Genomic DNA, 23,548 nt, shown 5'->3' with positions numbered 1-23,548 from the left:
GCTCTAAATTATGTTCCCCTTCGGTTGGGGAACTTCAGTGCCATGAAAGGGAGGATTCGGATCAGAAGCCGCTTATCTGGAGAGTATTGAACGGGCCAATGAATGAAATTAATTGGCAGCGTAAGCTTGCGCAGGTGTGCAACATCTGCAATCATCTCAGCATATAAGCACACCTGAAGCCAGCAGACGCCATCCTTTTCGCTTCAGATCCTTTCTGAGTGAGTCGATGAGGGTTCCTCTTGCTGATCAGCACTTCAGAGCGAACGAGTGTGTCTCCCGGTCCAGAGTGGGTCTTCGCGGTGGCAGACGGTCGAGCTGGGTTACTCCCTTGCCTGCGGTTCTTTGGGTCCGGTCCTCCAGAGCGGTGCGTATAGTTGCAACTTTCCTAAAAGAGCAACACAGTCGTGCAGCACGTCCTTTTCAGGATGGCGCTCCGACTGTGCGTTTCTGGATGCGGGGGTTTCCTGTCTCCGGATGATGGACACGATCACTGCATTGCATGTTTGGGGGTCCAGCATGTTAATGCGGTGCTCGCGGGCGGTTCATGTCGTCATTGCGATGCCATGACCGTTGCACAGCTAAGATCGCGGCTAACTTTCGCAAGAGAGCGAGCCACCCCAGTTGCCTCCTGTTCTAAAAAAGCAGCGGGCGCTCGGGCAGATCTGAGGGTTTCAGCGGGAGCCAATCCGCCGCCCACGGGCTCGCGGACCTCTCGCTCCTCACGGCGCTCCATCCAAGCTTCGGGTGGTGAGAGTGATCCGTCTAACCAGATGGTAGCTCTCACACTCGCTGACACCGGAGATCAGATGTCCTCCGCGGCATCGGAGGGTGGGCTTTCACTGTCCGACGAAGATCCGGACCCGCTCGCCCCCTCCGGGCAGGTGAGCGCTGTCAAATCGGATCCTGAAGCGGACATGTTAGCCGTGCTTTCCCGGGCTGCTTCGGCCGTGGGGTTGGAGATGGTTTATCCCCCAGCTCCGCGGCCGGACCGACTAGATGGGTGCTACGTAGAGGACCAGAAGGCGAAGCCTTCGAAGCCTCTCGTCCCCTTCTTCCCGGAAGTGCACAGTAGGCTCACGCAGTCCTGGAGGGCACCTTTCTCTGCCCGTGCTGCGAGTGCCTCCGCCCTCACCGCCCTTGACGGCGGAGCTGCCAGGGGGTATGAGGCGATCCCGTCAGTGGAGCGCGCTATCGCGGTCAATCTTTGTCCGCGCGGCGCCTCTACGTGGCGGGGTTTGCCCCGCCTCCCGTCCAAAGCCTGTAGGTTGTCTGCCTCCCTCGGAGCCAGAGCTTATAAGGCTGCGGGCCAGGCTGCTTCTGCTTTGCACGCGATGGCCACCTACCAGCGCTACCAAGCGCAGGCGCTGGCCGAGCTGCACGAGGGCGGGTCCAACCCAAGCTTATTACATGAGCTGCGCACCGCGACCGACTATGCTCTTCGGACTACTAAGTCCGCCGCGTGTGCGCTGGGGAGGACGATGTCCACACTTGTGGTTCAGGAACGCCACCTCTGGCTAAACCTGGCCGATATGCGCGACATTGACAAAGTTCGCTTTCTTGACTCGCCCATATCCCAGGCTGGCCTGTTCGGCGACACCGTCGGTGAATTCACCCAGGAATTCAAGGCGGTGAAAGAGCAGTCGGATGCGATGGGCAATGTCATCTATCGGCGTGGCCGTAAGCCCGCTCCGCCCGCCGAGCCATCCACCTCCGCTGTTCCTCGCCGAGGGCGCCCGCCAACGAGTGCTGCCCCGCCCCCGCCTGCGCCTCCGGCCAAGCGGGCGCGGCGTTCACCTCGAAAGCAGGCAGCCCCTCCTGCCCAGGGCGCCGTTAAGTCCGGTAAACGGACCGCGAAGCGTCCCTGAGACAGGCCATCCGGAGAAGAGGAAACTTGCTCTTTCCCCGCTGGAGGGCGGGGCCCCGATAACAACGGTACTTTTCAGTGCCACCAAAACATCAGTAAAAGAGCACTTTTTCCCTTCCCCGGATGTGACTGCACGAGTTCTGCCAGTCCGGGACGCGCTGCCTTCCGGCTCGCAGACTCTACGTGCTTCGCCAGTGGCTCACGAGCGCTGGGGGGACGGTCTCCCTTCCCTCAGCCCTCCAGCCCCCTCTCCGGAGTCAGGGTGCGGAGCCAGAGCGAATCGCTCTCCTCCAGCTTTTCCGCGGGACCCTCGTGCTTCCCGGATCAGCACACCCACTCCGCGCTGCCCCACCGCTGGTACGTCAGCGATTGTAGCGATGACTCCATTAGCGAGGGCTCTGCCTGCCTGGTTAGCGCGGGCCAGCCCCTCGCGGTGGCTCATACGCACAATCAGACTCGGTTACGCGATTCAGTTCGCGAAACGGCCCCCCAAGTTTACGGGCGTGTATTTCTCCAGGGTCAACCCCCTGTCCGCCCCTGTCTTGCGAGAGGAGATTGCTGCCCTCCTGGCGAAGGGTGCAATCGAGCCGGTTCCTCCAGCCGAGATGGAGAGTGGGTTTTACAGCCCATACTTCATCGTACCCAAAAAGAGCGGTGGGTCACGGCCAATCCTAGATCTGCGCGTTTTGAACCGCTGTCTGCACAAGCTGCCGTTCAGAATGCTCACGCAGAGGCGCATTCTCCAATGCGTTCGTCCTCGGGATTGGTTTGCAGCCATAGACCTGAAGGACGCGTATTTCCATGTCTCCATTCTTCCACGCCACCGCCAATTTCTGCGGTTTGCGTTCGAGGGTCGAGCGTGGCAGTACAAGGTCCTCCCCTTCGGGCTCTCTCTGTCTCCGCGGGTCTTCACCAAACTCGCGGAGGGTGCCCTAGCGCCCCTTCGGCTCGCGGGCATTCGCATACTCAATTATCTCGACGACTGGCTGATTTTAGCCCACTCGCGGGAGCAATTGATTATGCACAGGGACGAGGTGCTTCGGCATCTCCGCCTACTGGGGCTTCAGGTCAACCGAGAAAAGAGCAAACTCGCCCCCGTGCAGAGGATTTCTTTTCTCGGGATGGAGCTGGACTCGATCACCATGGTAGCGCACCTCTCCGAGGAACGCGCTCGCCTGTTGCTGAACTGTCTGAGGGAGCTCGACAGCAAACTAGTGGTCCCACTGAAGTTCTTTCAGAGGCTCCTGGGGCATATGGCATCCGCAGCCGCCGTCACGCCGCTCGGGTTGCTCCATATGAGACCACTTCAGCACTGGCTTCACGATCGGGTCCCCAGACGCGCATGGCACGCGGGCACACACCGGGTCTCGGTTACTGCGCTGTGTCGCCGCGCCCTCAGCCCTTGGAACGACCCCTCGTTCCTACAGGCCGGTGTGCCTCTAGGACAGGCGTCCAGCCATGTTGTTGTTTCAACAGACGCTTCCAACACGGGTTGGGGGGCCGTGTGTCGCGGGCATGCGGCTGCGGGCCTCTGGAAGGGTGCCCAGCTGCATTGGCACATCAATCGCCTAGAGCTGTTGGCAGTGTTCCTCGCTCTCCACCGCTTTTTACCGGTGCTGGAGCGGCAACACGTGCTGGTCAGGACGGACAGTACGGCGGCGGCGGCGTATATCAACCGCATGGGGGGTATGCGCTCTCGCCGCATGTCTCAGCTCGCCCGCCGTCTGCTCCTCTGGAGTCACCCGCGGCTGAAATCGCTGCGCGCCATTCACGTCCCAGGCACGCTCAATCGTGCAGCCGATGCGCTCTCACGACAGCTGTTACGCCCTGGAGAATGGAGACTCCACCCCGAGTCTGTTCAGCTGATATGGGCGCGATTCGGGGAGGCCCAGATCGATCTGTTTGCTTCCCCCGAGAACGCTCACTGCCAGTTGTTTTTTTCCCTGACCGAGGGCTGTCTCGGCACGGATGCACTGGCCCACAGCTGGCCTCGGGGCATGCGCAAGTATGCGTTTCCCCCAGTGAGCCTGCTCGCGCAGTTTCTGTGCAAGGTCAGGGAGGACGAGGAACAGGTTCTGCTAGTTGCGCCCCTTTGGCCCAACCGGACCTGGATATCAGAGCTCTCACTCCTCGCGACGGCCCTCCCCTGGCGGATCCCTTTGAGAGAGGACCTACTCTCTCAGGGACAGGGCACCATCTGGCACCCTCGCCCCGATCTTTGGAACCTCCACGTGTGGTCCCTAGACGCGAGGAAGACTTAGGTAACCTACCGACTGCGGTGGTTAATACCATCACTCAGGCTAGAGCCCCCTCCACGAGGCGCGCCTACGCCCTGAAGTGGAGTCTATTCACTGAATGGTGCGTCTCTCGCAGAGAAGACCCCCGAAATTGCCAGATTAGTGTTGTGCTCTCTTTCCTTCAAGAGAAGTTGGACAGCAGGCTGTCGCCCTCCACTCTCAAGGTTTACGTGGCCGCCATCTCCGCTTATCATAGCGCGGTAGCTGGCGGCACCGTGGGAAAGCATAACCTGGTCATCCAGTTCCTTAGGGGTGCTAGGCGAATTAATCCATCTCGCCCCCCTCTCATGCCCTCTTGGGATCTCGCCCTCGTTCTCACGAGTCTGCGATCCGATCCCTTTGAGCCACTCGAATCAGTATCTCTAAGATTTCTGTCCCTGAAGACAGCTCTGCTGGTTGCGTTGGCCTCCATCAAGAGGGTCGGGGACCTGGAGGCATTTTCAGTCAGTGACTCGTGCCTGGAATTCGGGCCGGATTACTCTCACGTTATCCTGAGACCCCGCCCCGGTTATGTGCCCAAGGTTCCTACCACCCCCTTTAGAGATCAGGTAGTGAACCTGCAAGCGCTGCCCCCGGAGGAGGCAGACCCAGCCCTTTCTTTACTTTGTCCAGTTCGCGCTCTGCGCATTTATGTGGACCGTACTCAGAATTTTAGATCATCTGAGCAGCTCTTTGTCTGTTATGGCGGTCGGCAGCAGGGAAGTGCCGTATCGAAACAAAGATTATCCCACTGGATTGTGGATGCCATTTCACTCGCTTATTCGAGTCGAGGTCAGCCGTGTCCCCCGGGAGTACGTGCACACTCCACTCGGAGCGTTGCATCCTCTTGGGCGCATGCACGCGGCGCCTCTCTAACAGACATCTGTAGAGCTGCGGGCTGGGCGACACCCAACACATTTGCAAGGTTTTACAATCTGCGAGTGGAGCCGGTTTCCTCAAGGGTATTAGGTAACCCTTTGGTGATTGAGGAGACAACTCGGTAGGGTGTTGAAACACGCTTGCTGCGCCATTCTCCCTAACACGGAGGTACGTGCGCCTTTTTTATCTGTCAGTAAAGTTCCCCGTCAGGTGAGCCCTGCAGATTCCTCCGTGGCCCCCAGCACTGACTCAGCGGAGGAGTCACTTGCTGGCCCACTACGTTGTAGGTCTGCCCGCTGGTCAGCCCGCGTTTTGGGTATAGGTGCCTGCTATGCGTGATCCCCACTAGGCGATCCCATATGCTTATTCCGCCACGGTTAAGTCCCCCCCTGGGCGGACCCGTGTCTTCCCTCTCCGCTAACCACTCTTTGCTATGCGTACTCCCCCTTTTTAGGGCTAGTCCATAGGTAAATTCTGCCATCTATCCCCCCCTTGGGTAACGGATGGCCTCCGCAGCGTCCTCCCTATCGGGATTGCACGCTTCCCAACGTACTGTCGTATTTCCTAGAATTATCTAGATGCTCACGACTTCCCAAAAAATATATCTAAATCCGTAAAACTTCTGTTGAAGTAGGATAAATTAGGGCCAGGGACACGTTGGAGGACCGCGCCCCCCATGATGTGGGTGCGTCACGCTTGCTTGACTATCTCCTCATCGGGGGTGTTGGTAAGGTGCAGTCATTATGGCGCTTTCCATATTCTCCCTTTCATGGCACTGAAGTTCCCCAACCGAAGGGGAACGTTCGAGGTTACAGAAGTAACCCTTCGTTCCCCGAGGAGGGGAACGGAAGTGCCATATTCCGTCGCCATAATGACTGTCCCTTAGCTGTTTGAAAGTCTCTTCAGCTTAAAAGGATGGCGTCTGCTGGCTTCAGGTGTGCTTATATGCTGAGATGATTGCAGATGTTGCACACCTGCGCAAGCTTACGCTGCCAATTAATTTCATTCATTGGCCCGTTCAATACTCTCCAGATAAGCGGCTTCTGATCCGAATCCTCCCTTTCATGGCACTTCCGTTCCCCTCCTCGGGGAACGAAGGGTTACTTCTGTAACCTCGAACGTTCTTTGTAAATGTCTGGGTAAAAAAACTAAAACTGTTTCCCCTTAGAATGCAATATATTTTATTTTGAGAAACATTTAATATTTTGCCAGGCTAAATTATTTATCATTAACCTCTGCTGTCTTCATTATTTTCAAAAAAAAGATTTCTTTACAATATAAAATGGCATCTTTGGATATCTGTTTTGCTGGAGATACTGCTGACCTTAAAAAAAACCTAAATAAAAAATCGTACATATACCATAGAAACAATATAGCAGAAAATTTTGGCAATACCTTGACAATTTCAAATCGTGGCATACCATGCATGGAAATGGTTATCGTTCAATGCCTAATTAGCAGTTTTCCGTATTTTGTGGTTTATGTGTTTATTATGTTTCCCTCATTTATTTATGCTTTTAAATGGCATTAAGCGTTCTTGATCTCTCTTCCAACAATTTTTAACCTTAAAAAGTTCCAAAAAGTGACTTTTAGTTACTATTTAAAGTTTAAAATGATATATTGTCTGGGTTGGTGTTCTGTATCACTGTACAAAATCCTCCCAGTACATTTTCAGTTATATTACAGACTTATTTCTTTATATATTATTTCTTATACATAGTATTATTTCAAACGACTAAAATGTCAATAGTGGGTGGCACGGTGGCTCAGGGGTTAGCGCTGTCAGCTCATAGCAAGAAGGTCATCAGGAATGCATCGGTTCTCTGATAAAAAAAAAAAAAAAAACGTATCATCCTGTTGTCATTCCTACGTTTCGGTGCGCCCTGTGATCCGCAGTTCAGAATATGCATTATTAATAATGGTTTGGTGATAAAAACAACAAATCAAAAAAGTTCCACTTTCGTCCGCGGAAAGATTACCTTTCAAATGCACTGCATGTGTGAAGACCTTTCCAATCACCTCTTAGTATTTAAATCTGTTTTTGACATCACGTTTCCTCACGAGTCGCTGTATGTTTCATGTATTCATTCTGCAATGAAAAGTTTTCTTTTTGATGTACTGTTCCCGCTGAATTAAGGAAAAAGACCCGAACGCTCTCTCTTTGGTTAAGTTTTATTCACTAGAATTGTGCTGTTAAGTAATAACGGAGGGATCTGGAATGATATTAGGGATGCTCAAAATAATAGATTAACCGTTAACCGAAAGGGTGCGTTTGTAACTGATTAATGGTATCAGTTCTACGATTAAAAATACTATTTTATATATTTTTAGTTGCATAAGGGGCCGATCAAATGCGTTTTTTGCATTAAGAGGGGCATCTTTTGAATGGTTTACTAGTGGCCGCAAGTGTTTTTCACACGGCTCATCACAGAGCTGCAATGTTTGTGTTGCCAAAACAACTACAGAGAACTTTTAAAGAGCATGGTTTCCGCTACATTCATTCTTTGCCTTCCTCCAAGGCTAAATTACAGTTTCCCATTCAAAACATTTCGTCATTCTTTGTTGTTGTTGTTTTTGTTTTTAATAGGGGATTGTAATTGCACTATAAAGTATTCAAAACTCAAAAAGCGCAAACTTTTCTGTAACCGTATAGTGCTGCGCACTATTTGTTAAACCCTTTGAGGTTACGTGCTGACTGACTGACTGACTGACTGACAGGTGCGTGATGCGGGAGGCCAGCGAACATGACGCAGCTTTCAGTTTAGATGAACACAGTTTCCATAAATATACTTTTTAAATATACATATTAAATATATATTTATAGATAAAGATCTGTGGCTCTAAATATAATGACTTTATCTTGCTGGAGTTTATAACAGTTTCGCTTTACTTCAGTGGGCATTAATGCCGCTCTGTAGGTCTGTTGGAAACTTTCAGAAATATTAAATATCAAATTTTTATTAAATATTACAATTGTAACAACATAGACAGCAACACTCTTGCACAATCAATTCCCAGCTGATTCAGTCGTTTTATAGTGACATGAAAAAGAGCACCGCACTTCTTGTCAACAATAAAGGCAGTGAGGTGAGCCTCACGTTTTTGGAACGGAAAAGCGCACTTGCTGTGATCGGCTCCTTGCTCAATTGCAACACATATTTGTTAACTCGCAGGACAGTAACGTGTAACCACATGTGCCTACAGACATATTTGCCAAAGAAGCAAAATGGAAGAAGAATATTGCTGTTCAACGCAGACGAGATGATGCCAAACCAGCGCTGATGCTGATAGCCTCCTGGATCTGCGTCATAAACACAACAAATATGTTTTAGCTTTCATTTTACAGCTTATAAAGCATGTGGAGTTTGTATGTTCTCCCCGTGTTGACGTGGGTTTTCTCCGGGTGCTCCGGTTTCCCCCAAAGTCCAAAGACATGCACTATAGGTGAATTGAATAAACTAAATTGCCCTAGTGTATGAGTGTGATGGAGAGTGTATGGATGTTTCCCAATACTGGGTTGCAGCTGGAAGGGCATTCGCTGTTTAAAATATGCTGATCAAGTTGGCGGTTCATTCTGCTGTGGCGACCCATAATGAATAAAGGAACTAAGCTGAAGCAAAATTAATGAATGAAGGAAAGTCAATAAAAGTCACCTTGTTCAACTACAGAGTTGAATTTTCAACATCATAAGTTGGCAGCGCAGAGATGAAAGACCCATAATGCAATTCACAACTGTAAATAAACAATTATTAATTACAAAATGCAGAAATTGTAAAATCAACAGAAATTTTTACAGTGTACAATGTTAATCATCATGACTTATGAACATGATAGTTATTTATTCATTCCTTCATTCATTTTCTTTTTAGCTTAGTCCCTTTATTAATCTGGGGTGGCCACAGCAGAATGAACCGCCAACTTAACCAGCATACTATATGTTTTAACCCATCTATTGGAAACATCCATACACTACAGACAATTTAGCCTACCCAATTCACCCGTACCGCATGTCTTTTGACTGTAGGGGAAACCGGAGAACCCAGAGGAAACCCACGCAAAACGCAGGGAGAACATGCAAACTCCTCACAGAAATGTTAACTGACCCAGCCGAGGCTCGAACCAGCGACCTTTTTGCTGTGAGGTGACAGCACTACCTACTGCGCCACGCCGTCGCCCTGATAGTTATTCAAAAACATGGTAAATGTAAACATATGACAGGTCATGCATCAAGTTATTAATTCAGTGTTACGCTATTGTATTAGTCAATGCACATTAGTAATTGATAATTATTTACTATTCATTTACATTACAAAAATATATCAGGAAGCTAAAATAATTGCAACGTCTCTCCAGTCAGTTTTTGTAAGGCATGTCTTTCCCAGCAGGAGTTACCTGTTCACTGCCACCTCTGGCGCTCGAGGGGTTAATTCTATTTTGTCTGGGCATGTGTGTGTATGTGTTTCACCGAAGTGGTTTGTATGTGGCTGTGTGTCTGTTTGTGTGTGTATGTGTGTGTGTCCGTGTAGCGCCCTGCCTCTATGTGTATGTAAAGGAGAAATTTGCCTGTCCTTGCCTAAGTGAATGGCTAGGATTAAGCTGACAGCCCACCTTAGTGATGGCGAAATAATTGGTTGTTCAGCTCTGTCCTTGTCAGAGCGCTGACAGTTCTGCAGATGTCCTGCGCGGTTCTCCAAAGGTTAGGCTCAGCTGGGGCTGCCGTTCATTAATCATTCTGCTCTGACAGTGCTCTGAGCAGCCCACAGCTGCCACCCCGTCCCCCTCAATTTCTGTCACCGCCTACCACCACAGCCACCGACCCCCCCACGCCAACCATCCCGATACACGCCCGCCATGTGTACATTTAAACACACATTTGCATCCAATAAGATCATATATACAAACGCTCGTACCAAATGACGGTGATGTATGAACAGACTGGGTTAAGGTGTCGCTGTGCTTTGTGATAGATCAATAATGTTAAGATACAGTGTGTACAGCAATAGTCTTGTCTGGTAAACCAACTCAAACTAGGATTTTGGACTTGAATATGATATTGGTGCTGCCACAAAAGCCAATGAGGTTTGTTTTGAGGCATCAAGTAGGTATGGTTGAGAATATGTTAGGAGAGAAAAAAACATAATAAAGAATCTCTCAGATTTTTCTAAAATTATCCTTTTTTGTGTTAGGAAGACGACCACATTTTTGTAGGTTTGGAACAACATGAAGTTGAAGAAAAATTAAAAGTAAGAGATTTAAGTACATTTATTCTATGGTAAACTAACCTTTAAGTTAGGGCTCTGCGATATTAGAAATATTGGACATTTATATTTTATTTTTCTGCAATATATATTGCGATATGAATACAATTTTACTAGATGACTTGAATAACTCTATTCGAGAAACCAAATCATTAGTTTAGATTGATTGGGGTGATTTTGTAAGGGTGTGAATAGTTTATAAAAATAATAAACAAATTGCAAGCAAGAAAACAGAACAAAGAAAAAAGACAAATGAACAGCGCTTAATGGTTTTCCTAAAGAGTCAAACAGTATTCAGCAACAGAAATAAGAACGAAGAAATGTAGAATAAAATGCATAGCCCTTATTATATTGATATGAAGTACAAATGTTCTTTATTAAAGTTACAAATGTTGTACGTTATTGTGCTCGAATGCACTCTTGAAATGCCTTTAAAACACATGCAAATGATAGTTTCACTCTGTCACTTATGTTATGGTTAGACTCTGTAATGATAGTGACATCACAGATCCTGCTATTGCGGACACACACATTGTAATGTCAATGCTGAAATGATATATTGTGTAGCCCTACTTTAAGTGGACCTTGTTATGTTGATTTTGTGCAAAAAAAAACATGTTTTGACTGTACACTTGAAATAAACCACAAGTAAATCTGTCATAATATCAAAATATGCACTACAAAGATCAGGCCATCAACAATAGCTCTCCTTCCTTCCCCATGTATTTACCTTAGTAAGTTTTAAATTTTGCTCCAGAATATAATCCTAGTTCGCAGACATTTTTAGAAGACAAGCTAAATGCTCCAATGGCACTAGAATTTACCCGTAATGGTATTTAACTGTTGTACAGTTGTAACAAGTATGTGTAAACGATTCCTCAGACCCGTGCAAATAAAGATCTGCTACATTTCCGATGCTTTCCGAATTCAATTCAATTCAATTCAGCTTTATTTGTACAGCGCTTTTACAATGTAGATTGTGTCAAAGCAGCTTCACATAAATGGTCATAGTAACTGGAACAGTGTGGTTCAGGTTTTAGTGTTTAAGTTCAGTTCAGTTCAGTTTAGCTCTGTTCAGTGTGATCCAATCACTACTGAGAGTTCAAACACCGAAGAGCAAATCCATCGATGCGTAGCTCCACCAATCCCGAACCACGCGAGGCAGCGGCGACAGCGGAGAGGGAAAAAAAACTTCACCTGATGGGAGTGAAGAAAAAAAACCTTGAGAGAACCAGACTCAGTTGGGCACGACCATTTTAATTTCTCCGCTGGCCAAAAGTCTTGTGCAGAAATTCATTCGCCGTGGTTTATGCTGGAAGATGGCCTCAATGAAGACTCGTCTGTCCCTGGAGCGTCGCTGGAATCAGACTCATGTTCTCCACTCCCCATGACCATCAGCGCAGCAGCAGCTCAGGATATGGCCTGGTCCCGAATATGGAATCCTTGGGATCATCACGTCGCTGGTCTTGGATCCAATCAGTGACTCCGCCTAATCTGAGGACCTCGGGATGAGTATCCCCAGGTGAAAATAGAGAATAAAGAGAATAATTAGCGTAGCTGCTGTTCATAGTGTATATAAGCAAGATGTAGAAGCCAGTGTGGAACCCGCTAGGTGATGCACTGAGTGTATGCTTTACTAAACAGATAGGTCTTTAATCTAGTTTTGAACTGGGAGAGTGTGTCTGAGCCTCGGACATTACCAGGAAGGCTATTCCAGAGTGTAGGAGCCATGAAAGAGAAGGCTCGACCTCCTTTACTTGATTTTGCTATTCTAGGTACTACCAGAAGCCCTGAATTTTGAGATCTTAAGGAGCGAGTTGGTTCGTAGCGAGACAGAAGGTTGGTTAGATAAACAGGAGCTAGATTATTTAGAGCTTTATAGGTGAGAAGTAATATTTTAAATTCAATACGAAATTTAACAGGCAGCCAGTGTAAGGAGGATAAAATTGGGGTTATATGATCATATTTTCTGGACCTGGTCAGAACTCTGGCAGCTGCATTTTGTACTAATTGAAGTTTGTTAATAGAGGATGCTGGGCAGCCAGCAAATAGAGCATTACAGTAATCCAGTCTCGAAGTCATAAAAGCATGGACTAGCTTTTCTGCATCTGAGATGGATAGCATATTTCGTAATTTAGCGATATTTCTCAGATGAAAGAAGGCAGTTTTTGTGACATGGGATATATGGTTTTTAAAAGTTAGATTGCTGTCTAATATGACACCCAAATCTTTTATAGTAGAGCTAAAGCTAACTTTGTATCCCTCTAATTGTAAATTGAGTTGCGAGTTCTGCTGTGTGCAAGATTTAGGCCCAATAAGTAATAATTCTGTTTTGTCTGAGTTTAAGAGAAGAAAATTGTTGGTCATCCAGTCTTTGATATCTTTGATACACTCAGTTAGTTTAGAAAGTTCAGACGTCTCGTCAGGTTTAGTGGAAATATATAATTGAGTATCATCTGCATAGCAGTGAAAGCTGATCCCATGTCTTCTAATAATGTCTCCCATAGGTAGCATATAAATTGTAAACAGTAAAGGGCCTAAAACTGATCCTTGAGGCACCCCATACTTTACTGGGCAGATTTGTGAAGGCTGTCCATTAAGATTTACAAACTGGTAGCGGTCAGTTAAGTATGACTTAAACCATTGTAGAGCCTGTCCCTGGACACCTGTAGACTTTAAACGATTTATGAGGATATTGTGGTCAATGGTATCAAATGCCGCACTAAGATCGAGTAAAACTAATAGCGAGACGCACCCTCGGTCAGCAGCTAAGAGTAAATCGTTGGTTATTTTCACTAAGGCGGTTTCTGTACTGTGGTGAGCCCTGAAACCTGACTGAAACACTTCAAAAATATTGTTCGTCTGCAGATAAGAGCATAATTGAGCGGAAACAACTTTTTCTAGTATTTTAGACATAAATGGAAGATTTGAAATAGGCCTATAGTTAGCTAAGTTGTTGGTGTCTAGTTGTGGTTTCTTAATAATAGGCTTAATAACAGCTAGCTTGTAAGAGTTTGGAACATGGCCTATAGATAAAGAAGAGTTGATAATGTTAAGAAGAGGTTCTCCTATAGCAGGTAGCAGCTCTTTCAGTAATTTTGTTGGAATTGAGTCCAGCATACACGTAGCTGGTTTAGAGCTATTTATAATTTTTACTAACTCTTCATGTTCTATGATTTTGAAGCAGTGTAGGTTATTATTATGATTTAATGAAATATTTACAGGATTTGGAGTATAAGCCGGTGCAGAAAGTTTGGCATCTCCTATTTTTTGTCTAAAGCCTTCTATTTTATTACTGAAAAAATTCATGAAGTCATCACTACTAATTTGCGGTGGAGTAGTTTGTTCCAAGGATGACCGATTATTAGCTAATTTAGAGATGGTGTTAAATAAAAATCTAGGATTGTTATGATTATTTTCTATCAGTTTGCGCAGGTGCTCGGTCCTGGCAGATTTTAGAGCCCTCCTATAGCTGGACATACTGTCTTTGTACGCAATTCTAAAGACCTCTAAATTAGTTTTTTTCCATTTACGTTCCAGGGCGCGGGTTGCTGTTTTGAGCGCACGAGTATGACTATTATACCATGGTATAGTTTTAATCTCTCTAGCCTTTTTTAATTTGATGGGTGCCACAGTATTTAGTGTGCTAGTAAAGATGGCATCCATACTGCTGGTTACTACATCAAGATCATTTGAGTTTGCGGGTGCATTACGAAATAGAGAAAGATCAGGTAAGTTATTGATAAATTCATCTTTAGTTGACGGAACAATAGTTCTACTAGGGCGGAGTATTGGAGCGGGTTTGCTGATTTCAGGTAAACACAGCTTATATAGTAAGAGGTAGTGATCAGTAATATCATCACTTTGTGGTATAATGTCTACGTCAATAACCTCGATTCCATAAGACAGAATTAGATCTAATGTATGCTTTAAGCGATGGGTTGGACCCACAACGTTTTGCTTTATCCCAAGTGAGTGTATTAAATCCATAAACGCGAGCCCTAATGTATCATTAGCGTCATCTATGTGGATGTTAAAGTCACCTACAATTAGCATTTTATCAGTTTTGACTAGTAAGTCAGAAATAAAATCAGAAAATTCTTTTAGAAATTTGACATAGGGTCCTGGGGGTCTATATATGGTGATTAAAGCGAGAGATAACATAGGTTTTTGTATAGTATCTGGAAGCTGAACATTAAGCGATAATACTTCAAAGGAGCTAAACATAAGTCCGTTTCTCTGTTTAATATTAAGGAAATCACTAAAGATTGATGCAACTCCACCACCACGACCAGTTTGACGAGCCTCATGTTTATATAAGAATCCTGGAGGAGTTGCTTCATTTAAGCTAATATAGTCATTTTGTTTCAGCCAGGTTTCAGTGAGACAGAGTGCATTAAGATTGTTTTCTGTTATTATTTCATTAATGATAAGTGCTTTAGGTGCAAGTGACCTGATGTTTAGGAGACCAAGTTTTACGAAATTTGTATTTTCACTTTCTACTGGTTTTTCTGGTTTGATTCTTACTAGATTTTTCCTGGAGCACACAGTACGTTTATTTCTTAATCTAATAATACGAGGAACAGACACAGTCTCTATAGGATTCGCCAGATATGCGTTACTGATGTTTAAGTGGGGTGAACAAGAGTCTAGGTGGCTATAGTGTGAATTTTGTGAATTTTTACCTGCTAGTCAGATGGTGCGAAGTAGTCTGGAGATGTTGTCCGACAGGAGTTCAGCTCCGGCTCGACTGGGGTGCAGGCCGTCAGGACGGAAGAGCCTAGGACGCTCCCAGAAAAGATTCCAGTTATTAGCAAAGAGCAATTTCTGTTCTTTACACCATGTTATTAGCCATTCATTCAAAGCTAAAAGTCTACTGAACCTTTCATTTCCTCGGCGGTAGGTAGGAAGCGGCCCAGAAACGATGATCTGCGTGGCGGGCGAGGTGCGTCGAACCGTCTCGATCAGGCTCCTGAAGTCCTTCTTCAGGATCTCCGACTGCCGGAGCCCGGTGTCGTTTGTCCCCACGTGGAGGACAACGGCACCAGGGCTCTCGGCAGCGCCCAGGATGGTTGGAATCTGTGTAGAAATATTTTTCACACGGGCACCAGGAAAGCAGAAAGTACGTACTTTATTACCTTTTGAGGAGGCGGCACGGACGTGACGAACGATCGAGTCACCGATGATGGCCACATCGGGACCCGACTCGCGGAGAGGGGAGAAGCGGTTCTCCGTGGAGATCTCGAACACAGGCGGAGACGTTCTGCCCCGGGATCTGGGAAGCACCTTGCGCGGCTGCACCCAGGCGCCGTGGTAGCCGGGTGTCGGCGTGAACGACGCCTGGCTGAGCCGCGCCCCGGGTGCGCTGGGCCTGGACAGAGAAGGAAGCGGGGTTGAGGTAGAGGGAATGATGTGGTTGTAATTTCCACGTACCTTAGGTGATGAGACGGCCTTAGCATTAGGTACGGCGAGGAGCCGTTCCCGTAGCCGCGACCGTCTTACCACCAGCGCACGGATCTGGGACTCCACTTCTTCCAGCTCCAGCTCCAACGCCTCCATCGATGCTTCTCCTGCACACAAGGACAGAGACGGAAGCGACATTTTACGGGGTAAAGAGCAAAGCCAGTAAGTCAAAAGTGTATGGTCAAAGAGGTCGGTAGCTTTAGCTGACCAGCGGCGCTAGCAGGCTAAAGCTACAAACAACAGGACTCCGAACTGTATGGGGCAACATGTAGCCCGTTTCCACTGAGTGGTACAGTACGGTATGATACGGGTCGGTACGGGTCACCTTTATCAGGCTTGCGTTTCCACTGCCAAATGGGTACCAATGGTGGAAACGGCATAAAAGCGTACCAAACCATACGAATTCAACAGAATTTTTTTGTTTTTATGGTCACATCTTGTGACATCATGAGATGTTTCTGCGTCATTTAGATTTTTTTGGTCATATATTTATTCATATTTTCATATTTTAGTCAAACCACAACAAAGCTGAATTGCAAACATACCAAGCCCATTTTTGCTGGTCTCTGACCACTTTTTTGGTATCCACAGCCATTCACACTAACACAAATGAAAAACACAAGCAAAGCAATCAGACTAGAGTTGGCTTTTATCAAACCAAACCTTTCAAGTGTGAACACACCCTAAATTATGATTGGCTTGTAGCTTTTTAAATTAACATAAAACCCTGTTCCTCATTGGCCAGCTAAGCACCTCATCCACCAATCAGAATCATCAACCCAAAAACACATAAAACTGATCAATTCCCAGACAAATTAGACCACTAACCTGCTCCACTCCCCATGATCACACACTGTCCCTCGCATTCCCCTAAATCTAACCTCTCTCCATCTCCCTTTTCCTCCATTTTTCTCATTTTCCCTCTCTCAGCTGTGGCTCTGTCTCTCAGGGGGCCAAGTGCTCATTCCTGTGTCTGTGTGCTGCTGTCGATTGGGCACTAAGTGCTGTGAAGACCCCAGATAAATCCTCAATTACGGCCTATCTGCTTCTTACAGCCACTGATTAACGGTCAGGCCCTGTGGCCGGTACTCTCCCTCCCTTGCTTTCTGCCTGTCTTTCTTTCTGCCCACTGGATACAGTAGAGTAGAAGCAGATTTCCCCAGTGTCTGGTCAGTTCTCCTGAGACCTCCAAACACCAGATGACCAGCGGACATTCACAGTCAACTGCACTCAAGTGTGCAAGCAAGTAAAAGACTGAAAATATAACATTTTTACACTTTCACAGAAATGTGAGAGCACTGTTTAGCAGTATTAATGTAAATAAATATTTTTTGTTCTTCAAATGCAATTGAAATATTTTCTTATTCTTCTTTAATGTGGTATTGTTATAAAAAAAATACTATGATTTGCCTGTAAGAGGCAGTTAAAAATCAATCAGGAGATGCATAGAAAGTTGACTATTCTGAATTCTAAAATGTGGTGAACAAAAAAATACACTGATAAGCATCAAAGACTTCTAGAAGTTTGCAGAGTTTTTAGTGTTGGACACCAATGCCACATCAATAATATCTAAGTTTGCATGTTTACCAGCATGTTTGATGGATGTTGTTTGAACGGTGGAAACTGAAGGTCAGATCAATACCTCTTAAAAAAGGGATTTCGGACAAAATATGGATGCATGAGCTTTGCGGGTTTTGTGTTTCTCAGTTTGAGATATTCACCTCTCCGATTCTTGACTCCCTAGAGTGTTGGATCTCAGTATGGTAGGACTACGGTCGTATATCTGGATAGATATTATTGATCATGTTATTTCAGTGTGGTTAAGACTCACCGGCCTCTCATCATGTCTAGTGATTCGCTCATCTGACTTGCAAGAACTTGATTGATGATGTTACGGATATGACAAAAAAGTTCCGGTGGGATGCTAATGCCGTTGCACATTTTCCTTAACGGCTCCAATGACTGAGTGGCCTTTGCCTGACATCTATGGAATATAATCGACTAAAATAACCAATATGCAAACGAGTTTATACACTGTATACCAATACACAACAGCTGGAAACTGGATTAGCGATAGAATCTGTAGCATAAACTACAAAAATGTTTTCCAAGACATCAATTCATTTAGTTATACTTGCAATAATCTTAATGAATATTTAATTGTATTAAATAAATGATTTTTTGTAGTCTTTCAAGGTATTAGAAATACTAACTTACGAATCTGTGTATTATTAGTTTTCTAAAGGGATGAAAAAGTTATAAGTAAACTTTCAAATAAGTATCAAATCAAAATGAACAGGTAATTTATTAAACATAATTAACTAATAATTTAATAAACATTTGCTGTATACAGTTAATAATTTAGTTCACACTGTAAAATTGGTAACAGTGTAGAAACAAACACCAATGTTATTACTGTAAATTATTATTGTGATTAACAAAAGCTGTAAAGGAATTGTTGTCATAACTTTCACAAAATGTAAACTAAACAAAAAAACAGCAAGTGTTTAGCAGCTTACAAGACATTTGCAAACTTAAATATGGAAATAAAAATGTATAAAAATCAAACTTTACAAAGTTATCAGTACATGGGTAAAAGTTTGCTATAAACCATGTGTAAGACTTTCTAAACAATCTAAACGATAACTGCAGTGTATAAAATGCTGGGATCCATACAAATTTCTTCAAGTTGTCCAAATATAAACTAATTAAGTTAACTTAATTGTTTTTACCAAAACAAGTGGACTGAACATAAAACAATTAAGTTGTCCCAAAAAAAACTCAAGAATATTGTCTATTCAGCTCATTTTTAATAAGTCAACAAGCGTAAAATATTTGTTCAGAAATCACTAGCAAATTCAGCAATAACAAAAAAATATTCGTGAAAATGTAAATGTGGAACATAGACATAGACTGCAGTTACTTGTAAAAATTAATATTTTGTTTTTAGGGTGGGGTGCAATGTAAACTTGTAATATGAATAATTAAATGCAACTACACTGAAAAAAAATTGGATTTTTTTAAGGTAAGTGGTTGCATACAATTTCTGAATTGTTTGCAACCACTTACCTTAAAAATCTGTAAATTCAATTATTTCTTTCAGTGACAAAATGTATTCAATAAAAATTACGTCCCTCATTCATAAAATATATTCATACTATTCATATTTTACAAATCATATTAATATTAAGCCATTATGTACCATTAATATCAGAATTGCATTTTATTTTATTCTTATATAAGGCATTTTTAAATTCCAATATATATACTTCAAAATTAATATTAAATAAAATATTTTTTATGTAGAAAAATAAATAAAGGTGTGTTCAGAACGGTAATCTTGCTGTGATGTACTGTCAACACACCAAATTGAAAAAATTCTTCAAAAAACTTACAAAGCCATTTTAGTTCAATAAAAGCATGTGAAAAAATAAATACTTTATATACTTTCAGTAGATTTCATGAAAAAACAACACTGTACTTTATGCTGAAAATGAATAATAGCACAGACACCATAACATGACATATAATGTTTACAGGAAACTTTACAGAAGGTTCACCTTATCAAGCAGCTTACAGTGTTGAGTTTCATCTATTGTGTGGCCAACAACAACCTGAGAAATGTGCTTGCATCAGCATGTGAGTAGATGAGTTTGGTAGGAGGTTGGGGGATGGAAGCGCTGACGACAAACATGATGTTGGGGAAATACCCCCCCTTTTTCACAGGTTAAGGCGAGACCTAGCAAAAACATTTTACATGCACTTGTTAATTTTGAGATTTTGGGCTATTCACCAGTATTTTACTGCAGAACAAAGAAAACAGAAAAAAATAAGTGTTAAACTTAATATTTTACCACACTTTGACTTTGTACATTTTTAATATACAAAGAATTAATTTATATACACTGTCTGTTCGCAGTATTTTCAAAACTATAGAATGATAAACAGAGATTCTCAAAATTCCATCTGTAAAATAATTTGACTGTAATGCGTCAAAAATGTAAACAGTTTTTAATTTTGAATCTGTCTTGATCAAATAGTTTAATTTCTGTGCTAGAACTGTAAATAACTCATGCACATTTAATACACCATTGCCTCATTTTTATAAATAAACAGTTTGCAAAACTTTTAATACAAAAATGTTAATAAAATCAATCAACTTTGGAAGAATGGTGAAAATGGCTTGTTTATTATCTTCCCTTATTCACCTCCAGTGCCTTAAATAAAAACATAATAGTGAAATAACAATAAGCCAATACTTAAACACATGTATAAATGACAAAAGAATCCTCCTCATTTATAATTGCATATCAGCTGTCATAAAAAACAAAGGGGATCAATGGGAAGTTTCTAAACAAGCACACAAACACACATCTTAATGGAATCCACCAGTGCAATGCTCTCATAAACAGTAGTCATGTGACCATCATGATCATGTGACTGGGTCCTCAGAGGAGCTCATCAGCCTGTATGTAGATGTGTGGTGAGTGAGTGATTGCCGAGGGCTGGAAATTGGTGTAGTGAGCTTCACAGGGGAATTGCAGCACACACATACATACACATATGCAGGCAAGATTATGGCCCTGTGCAGAGTTGCCACGCTGTAGCTGCCGTTACCTGCCAAGTATTAATATATGGTCCTGTGTGCTCTTAAAGGAACAATACACCCATGGCCTTCAGTGTGTCTGAGGGGTCAGAGGCCACTGGAGCACTCTGCATACGCCCTTATACATGTATAAATTAATCTTGTTCATGCAAAGCACATTCCGCACAAGGTTATGATTATTATATACTACTACTGAAGAAGATACAATATGTTACTTGCATTGCACTATGAGTTTATAATAATACATTAATTTATTATTATATATATACAGTTAAAGTCAGAATTATTAGCCTTATGTTTTTATTTTTTTTTTTCAGATTTACCAAATTATGTTGACAAGGCAAGGAAATTTTCACAGTATGTCTGGTAATATTTTTTCCACAGGCGAAAGTGTTATTTGTTTTATTTCGGCTAGAATAAAAGTAGTTGTTAATTTTTTTAAAAACTATTTTAAGGTCATTATTATTAGCCCCTTTAAGCTATTTTTTTTTCAATAGTCTATAAAACAAACCATCATTATACAATAACTTGCCAAATAACCCTAACCTGCCTTGTTAACCTAATTAACCTAGTTAAGCTTTTAAATGTCACTTTAAGCTGTATAGAAAAATATGTGTCTTGAAAACTATCTAGTAAAATATTACGTACTGGCATCATGTCAAAGATAAAATAAATCAGTTAGAAATGAGTTATCAAAACTATTATGTGTAAAAGTGTGTTCTCTCTGTAAACAGAAATCAGGGGAAAAAACAAAACGGGGGTCTAACTTTTACAGTTAATGTCTTATGAGCCCTTGTGCAATTTTTTTTTCTTCATTTTCAAATATTTCAAGTGATATTTAACAGAGCAAAAACACTTTTGCAGTATTTCCTAAAACATTTGCTTTCTTCTGGTTGAAGCATTTTTAGTTGTTTGGAACAGTTTTCACATTTTTAAAAGCAAATTTTATGGTCAATAATAATAGCCCCTTTTTTAAAGATTTGTTTTTCTGATGTTTGTCCAGTAACTTGCCTAGTTAACAAAATAAGTTAATCCTTTAAATGGCACTTTAAGTTGAACATTAGTATCTTGTAAAATATTAGGTACTGTCATAACTGTGATAAAAAATGAAATTAGTTATTAGAATATAGTTATTAAAACTATTATGTTTAAAAATATACTGAAAATAATTCTCAACGATAAATAGCACTTGAGAAATAAAGTATGATAAAAAAAATGTAAATAGATGGTTTCAACTGTGTTCACAATTGAACTGTGTGTGAGAAATATGCATTTTTTACATATACTAAACATGAATAGATGAGAGTCCCAATTGGGTGTCTGCATTATATTAAATTCACAAAAGTCATTTACAGCAAAGTTTAACACTTTAATATTACAGTTAATACATGCTTTGGGACTGCACTGGAATTATTAAATGGCATAAAATGTAATCAAATGATTCTTGTCGAATTTGACTGACAAGATTTTTTGATGACAGGCATTTTAGTCTGTCTTCTGATAAATCATCCTTTTTCTCGCTCAGAAAAAGAAAGATATATTAAATAATTAACTTTTTTTATTTAACCGTGTTTTTTGGTTTATGTGTATGTCTTTGTTATTTTATCACTTTTAGTGGTTTAAGCTTAATCAAATCAAAACGTTTTTTTAACCTCTATTGTCAGGATTTTGCCACTTCAGAATTTAGAGTCCAGAAACTAGTCCTGTCTTCTTCTGTATGTTGTGCTTAGCTGGAGTTTTCTCAGGCCGAGCACTCATATCCTGTCTTGATCTGTTTTGTCCGTGGCATGCTGTTTCATTCTCAGCGCTTCATTTAGTTTGGTTTCTGTTTTAGTGGGCGCTGGGATCAGAACATGCAAGTCGCATGTGTGAGTGCACACATAGTGGTAGGTGTTACCATGTATTGCGTTCTTCTGTTGGTGTGGTGTTTAGCACGTGGTTCATGTTTACATGTGCTGTGTTCTTTAGCTTTGAGTGTCACGAAAACACCCAGTTAATGGGTTCTCTCGTTGGCTGCGTCTTCTAGTCCTGTTTTCTTGTGAGTACATGGCTTGTGTTGTCTCTTTATGTCATGTGTTATCCTCTCTATTGTCTAGTCCTTTTTAACCCATTTAGTTTATTATGTTTACCTGTTTTTGTTAATTTGTTCTTCTTTATAGCTTCCTTTTGTCTGCTGTTCTGTGCCAGTTCGTTGTTAATCTAGCATTTTGTTGTGTGTTGGGCCTCTCCAGCCCTTCTTTTCCCTGCTAGCCCAGTCAAGTCTTGTTTTGGTTACTGTTTTCCACTTGTTTTTGTTGTCTTTTTGTTTTAATTTCATAATTAATAAATACCTATTTTGTATTGCATTTGAATCCTCACTCATTTCCCTTCCACCAACTGTGACACTACTGGTGTTCTGACAGCTTATTGAAAAAACCATTTGAATATGTAATGTAAATGTAATTTAATGTAATGTGTATTCATACAGCACATTTATTGCGTATGGCCATACACCCAAATCGCTTCTCACAAGGGGTGGGGGTTCTCCAAACTACCACCAGTGTGCAACATCCACTTGGATGATGCAATGGCAGCCACAGGACTACAGCATCAGTGCGATCACCACACACCAGCTATAGGTGGAGTAGAGAGACAGTGATAGAGCCAATTTGGTGGAAGGGGATGATTGGGAGGCCATGATGGGTAAGGGCCAATGGATGGAATTTGGCCAGGACACTGGAGTTAGACCCCAACTCTCTACTAGAAGTGCCATGGGATTTTTATTAACCACAGAGAGTCGGGACCTCGGTTTAACATCCCTTCCGAAAGATGGTTTCAGACAGTTGACAGACAGAAAGACAGTATGGTGTCCCCCTCAGTTTTACTGGAATTAAGGACACCTGCTGGCCCCTCAAACACCCTTTTCAACAGCAACCTATTTTTCCCATGTGGTCTCCCATCCAGGTACTGACCAGGCTCAGCCCTGCTTAGCTTCAGTGAGTAACCAGTCTTTTGCTGCAGGGTGATATGGCTTTATCACAAATAAACAAAGTTTTGCCCTCTGACTGTTTATAATAAAACTGATTTTGCTGTACATGTATCTCAACAAACTTAAAGTAATCACTGTGGAGCAACACAATTTTCACCATCCAACAAACCAAAAAATTCAATTCCTCAAAGGCTGACACAAAAATTCACAGAACATCACCTTAAAAATTTGTAC

The 23,548-nt window shown here is 43.1% G+C and overlaps 1 protein-coding gene across 50 annotated transcripts in view; it reads right to left on the bottom strand.

The window, feature by feature from the left end:
• Nucleotides 1–11,208: 11,208 nt before the first annotated feature.
• Nucleotides 11,209–23,548, bottom strand: part of LOC137487928 (uncharacterized) — a 100,906-nt gene continuing 88,566 nt past the window's right edge. For 17 of the 50 annotated variants that reach the window (XM_073926230.1, XM_073926198.1, XM_073926233.1 and 14 more), the window contains one exon: nucleotides 11,209–15,847. In XM_073926230.1, the coding sequence (XP_073782331.1) occupies nucleotides 14,970–15,836 (867 nt within the window). In that variant the 5' untranslated portion in view covers nucleotides 15,837–15,847 and the 3' untranslated portion in view covers nucleotides 11,209–14,969. Of the gene's footprint in view, nucleotides 15,982–19,300; nucleotides 19,480–23,548 lie in introns of those variants that run through there. The other 33 variants (XM_073926237.1, XM_073926210.1, XM_073926242.1 and 30 more) reach the window with 10 other exon arrangements.

This window comes from Danio rerio, chromosome 16 (genome assembly GCF_049306965.1).
Source record: "Danio rerio strain Tuebingen ecotype United States chromosome 16, GRCz12tu, whole genome shotgun sequence".
NCBI classification, from domain to species: domain Eukaryota; kingdom Metazoa; phylum Chordata; class Actinopteri; order Cypriniformes; family Danionidae; genus Danio; species Danio rerio.
This window is presented reverse-complemented; position numbering and strand designations above follow the sequence as displayed.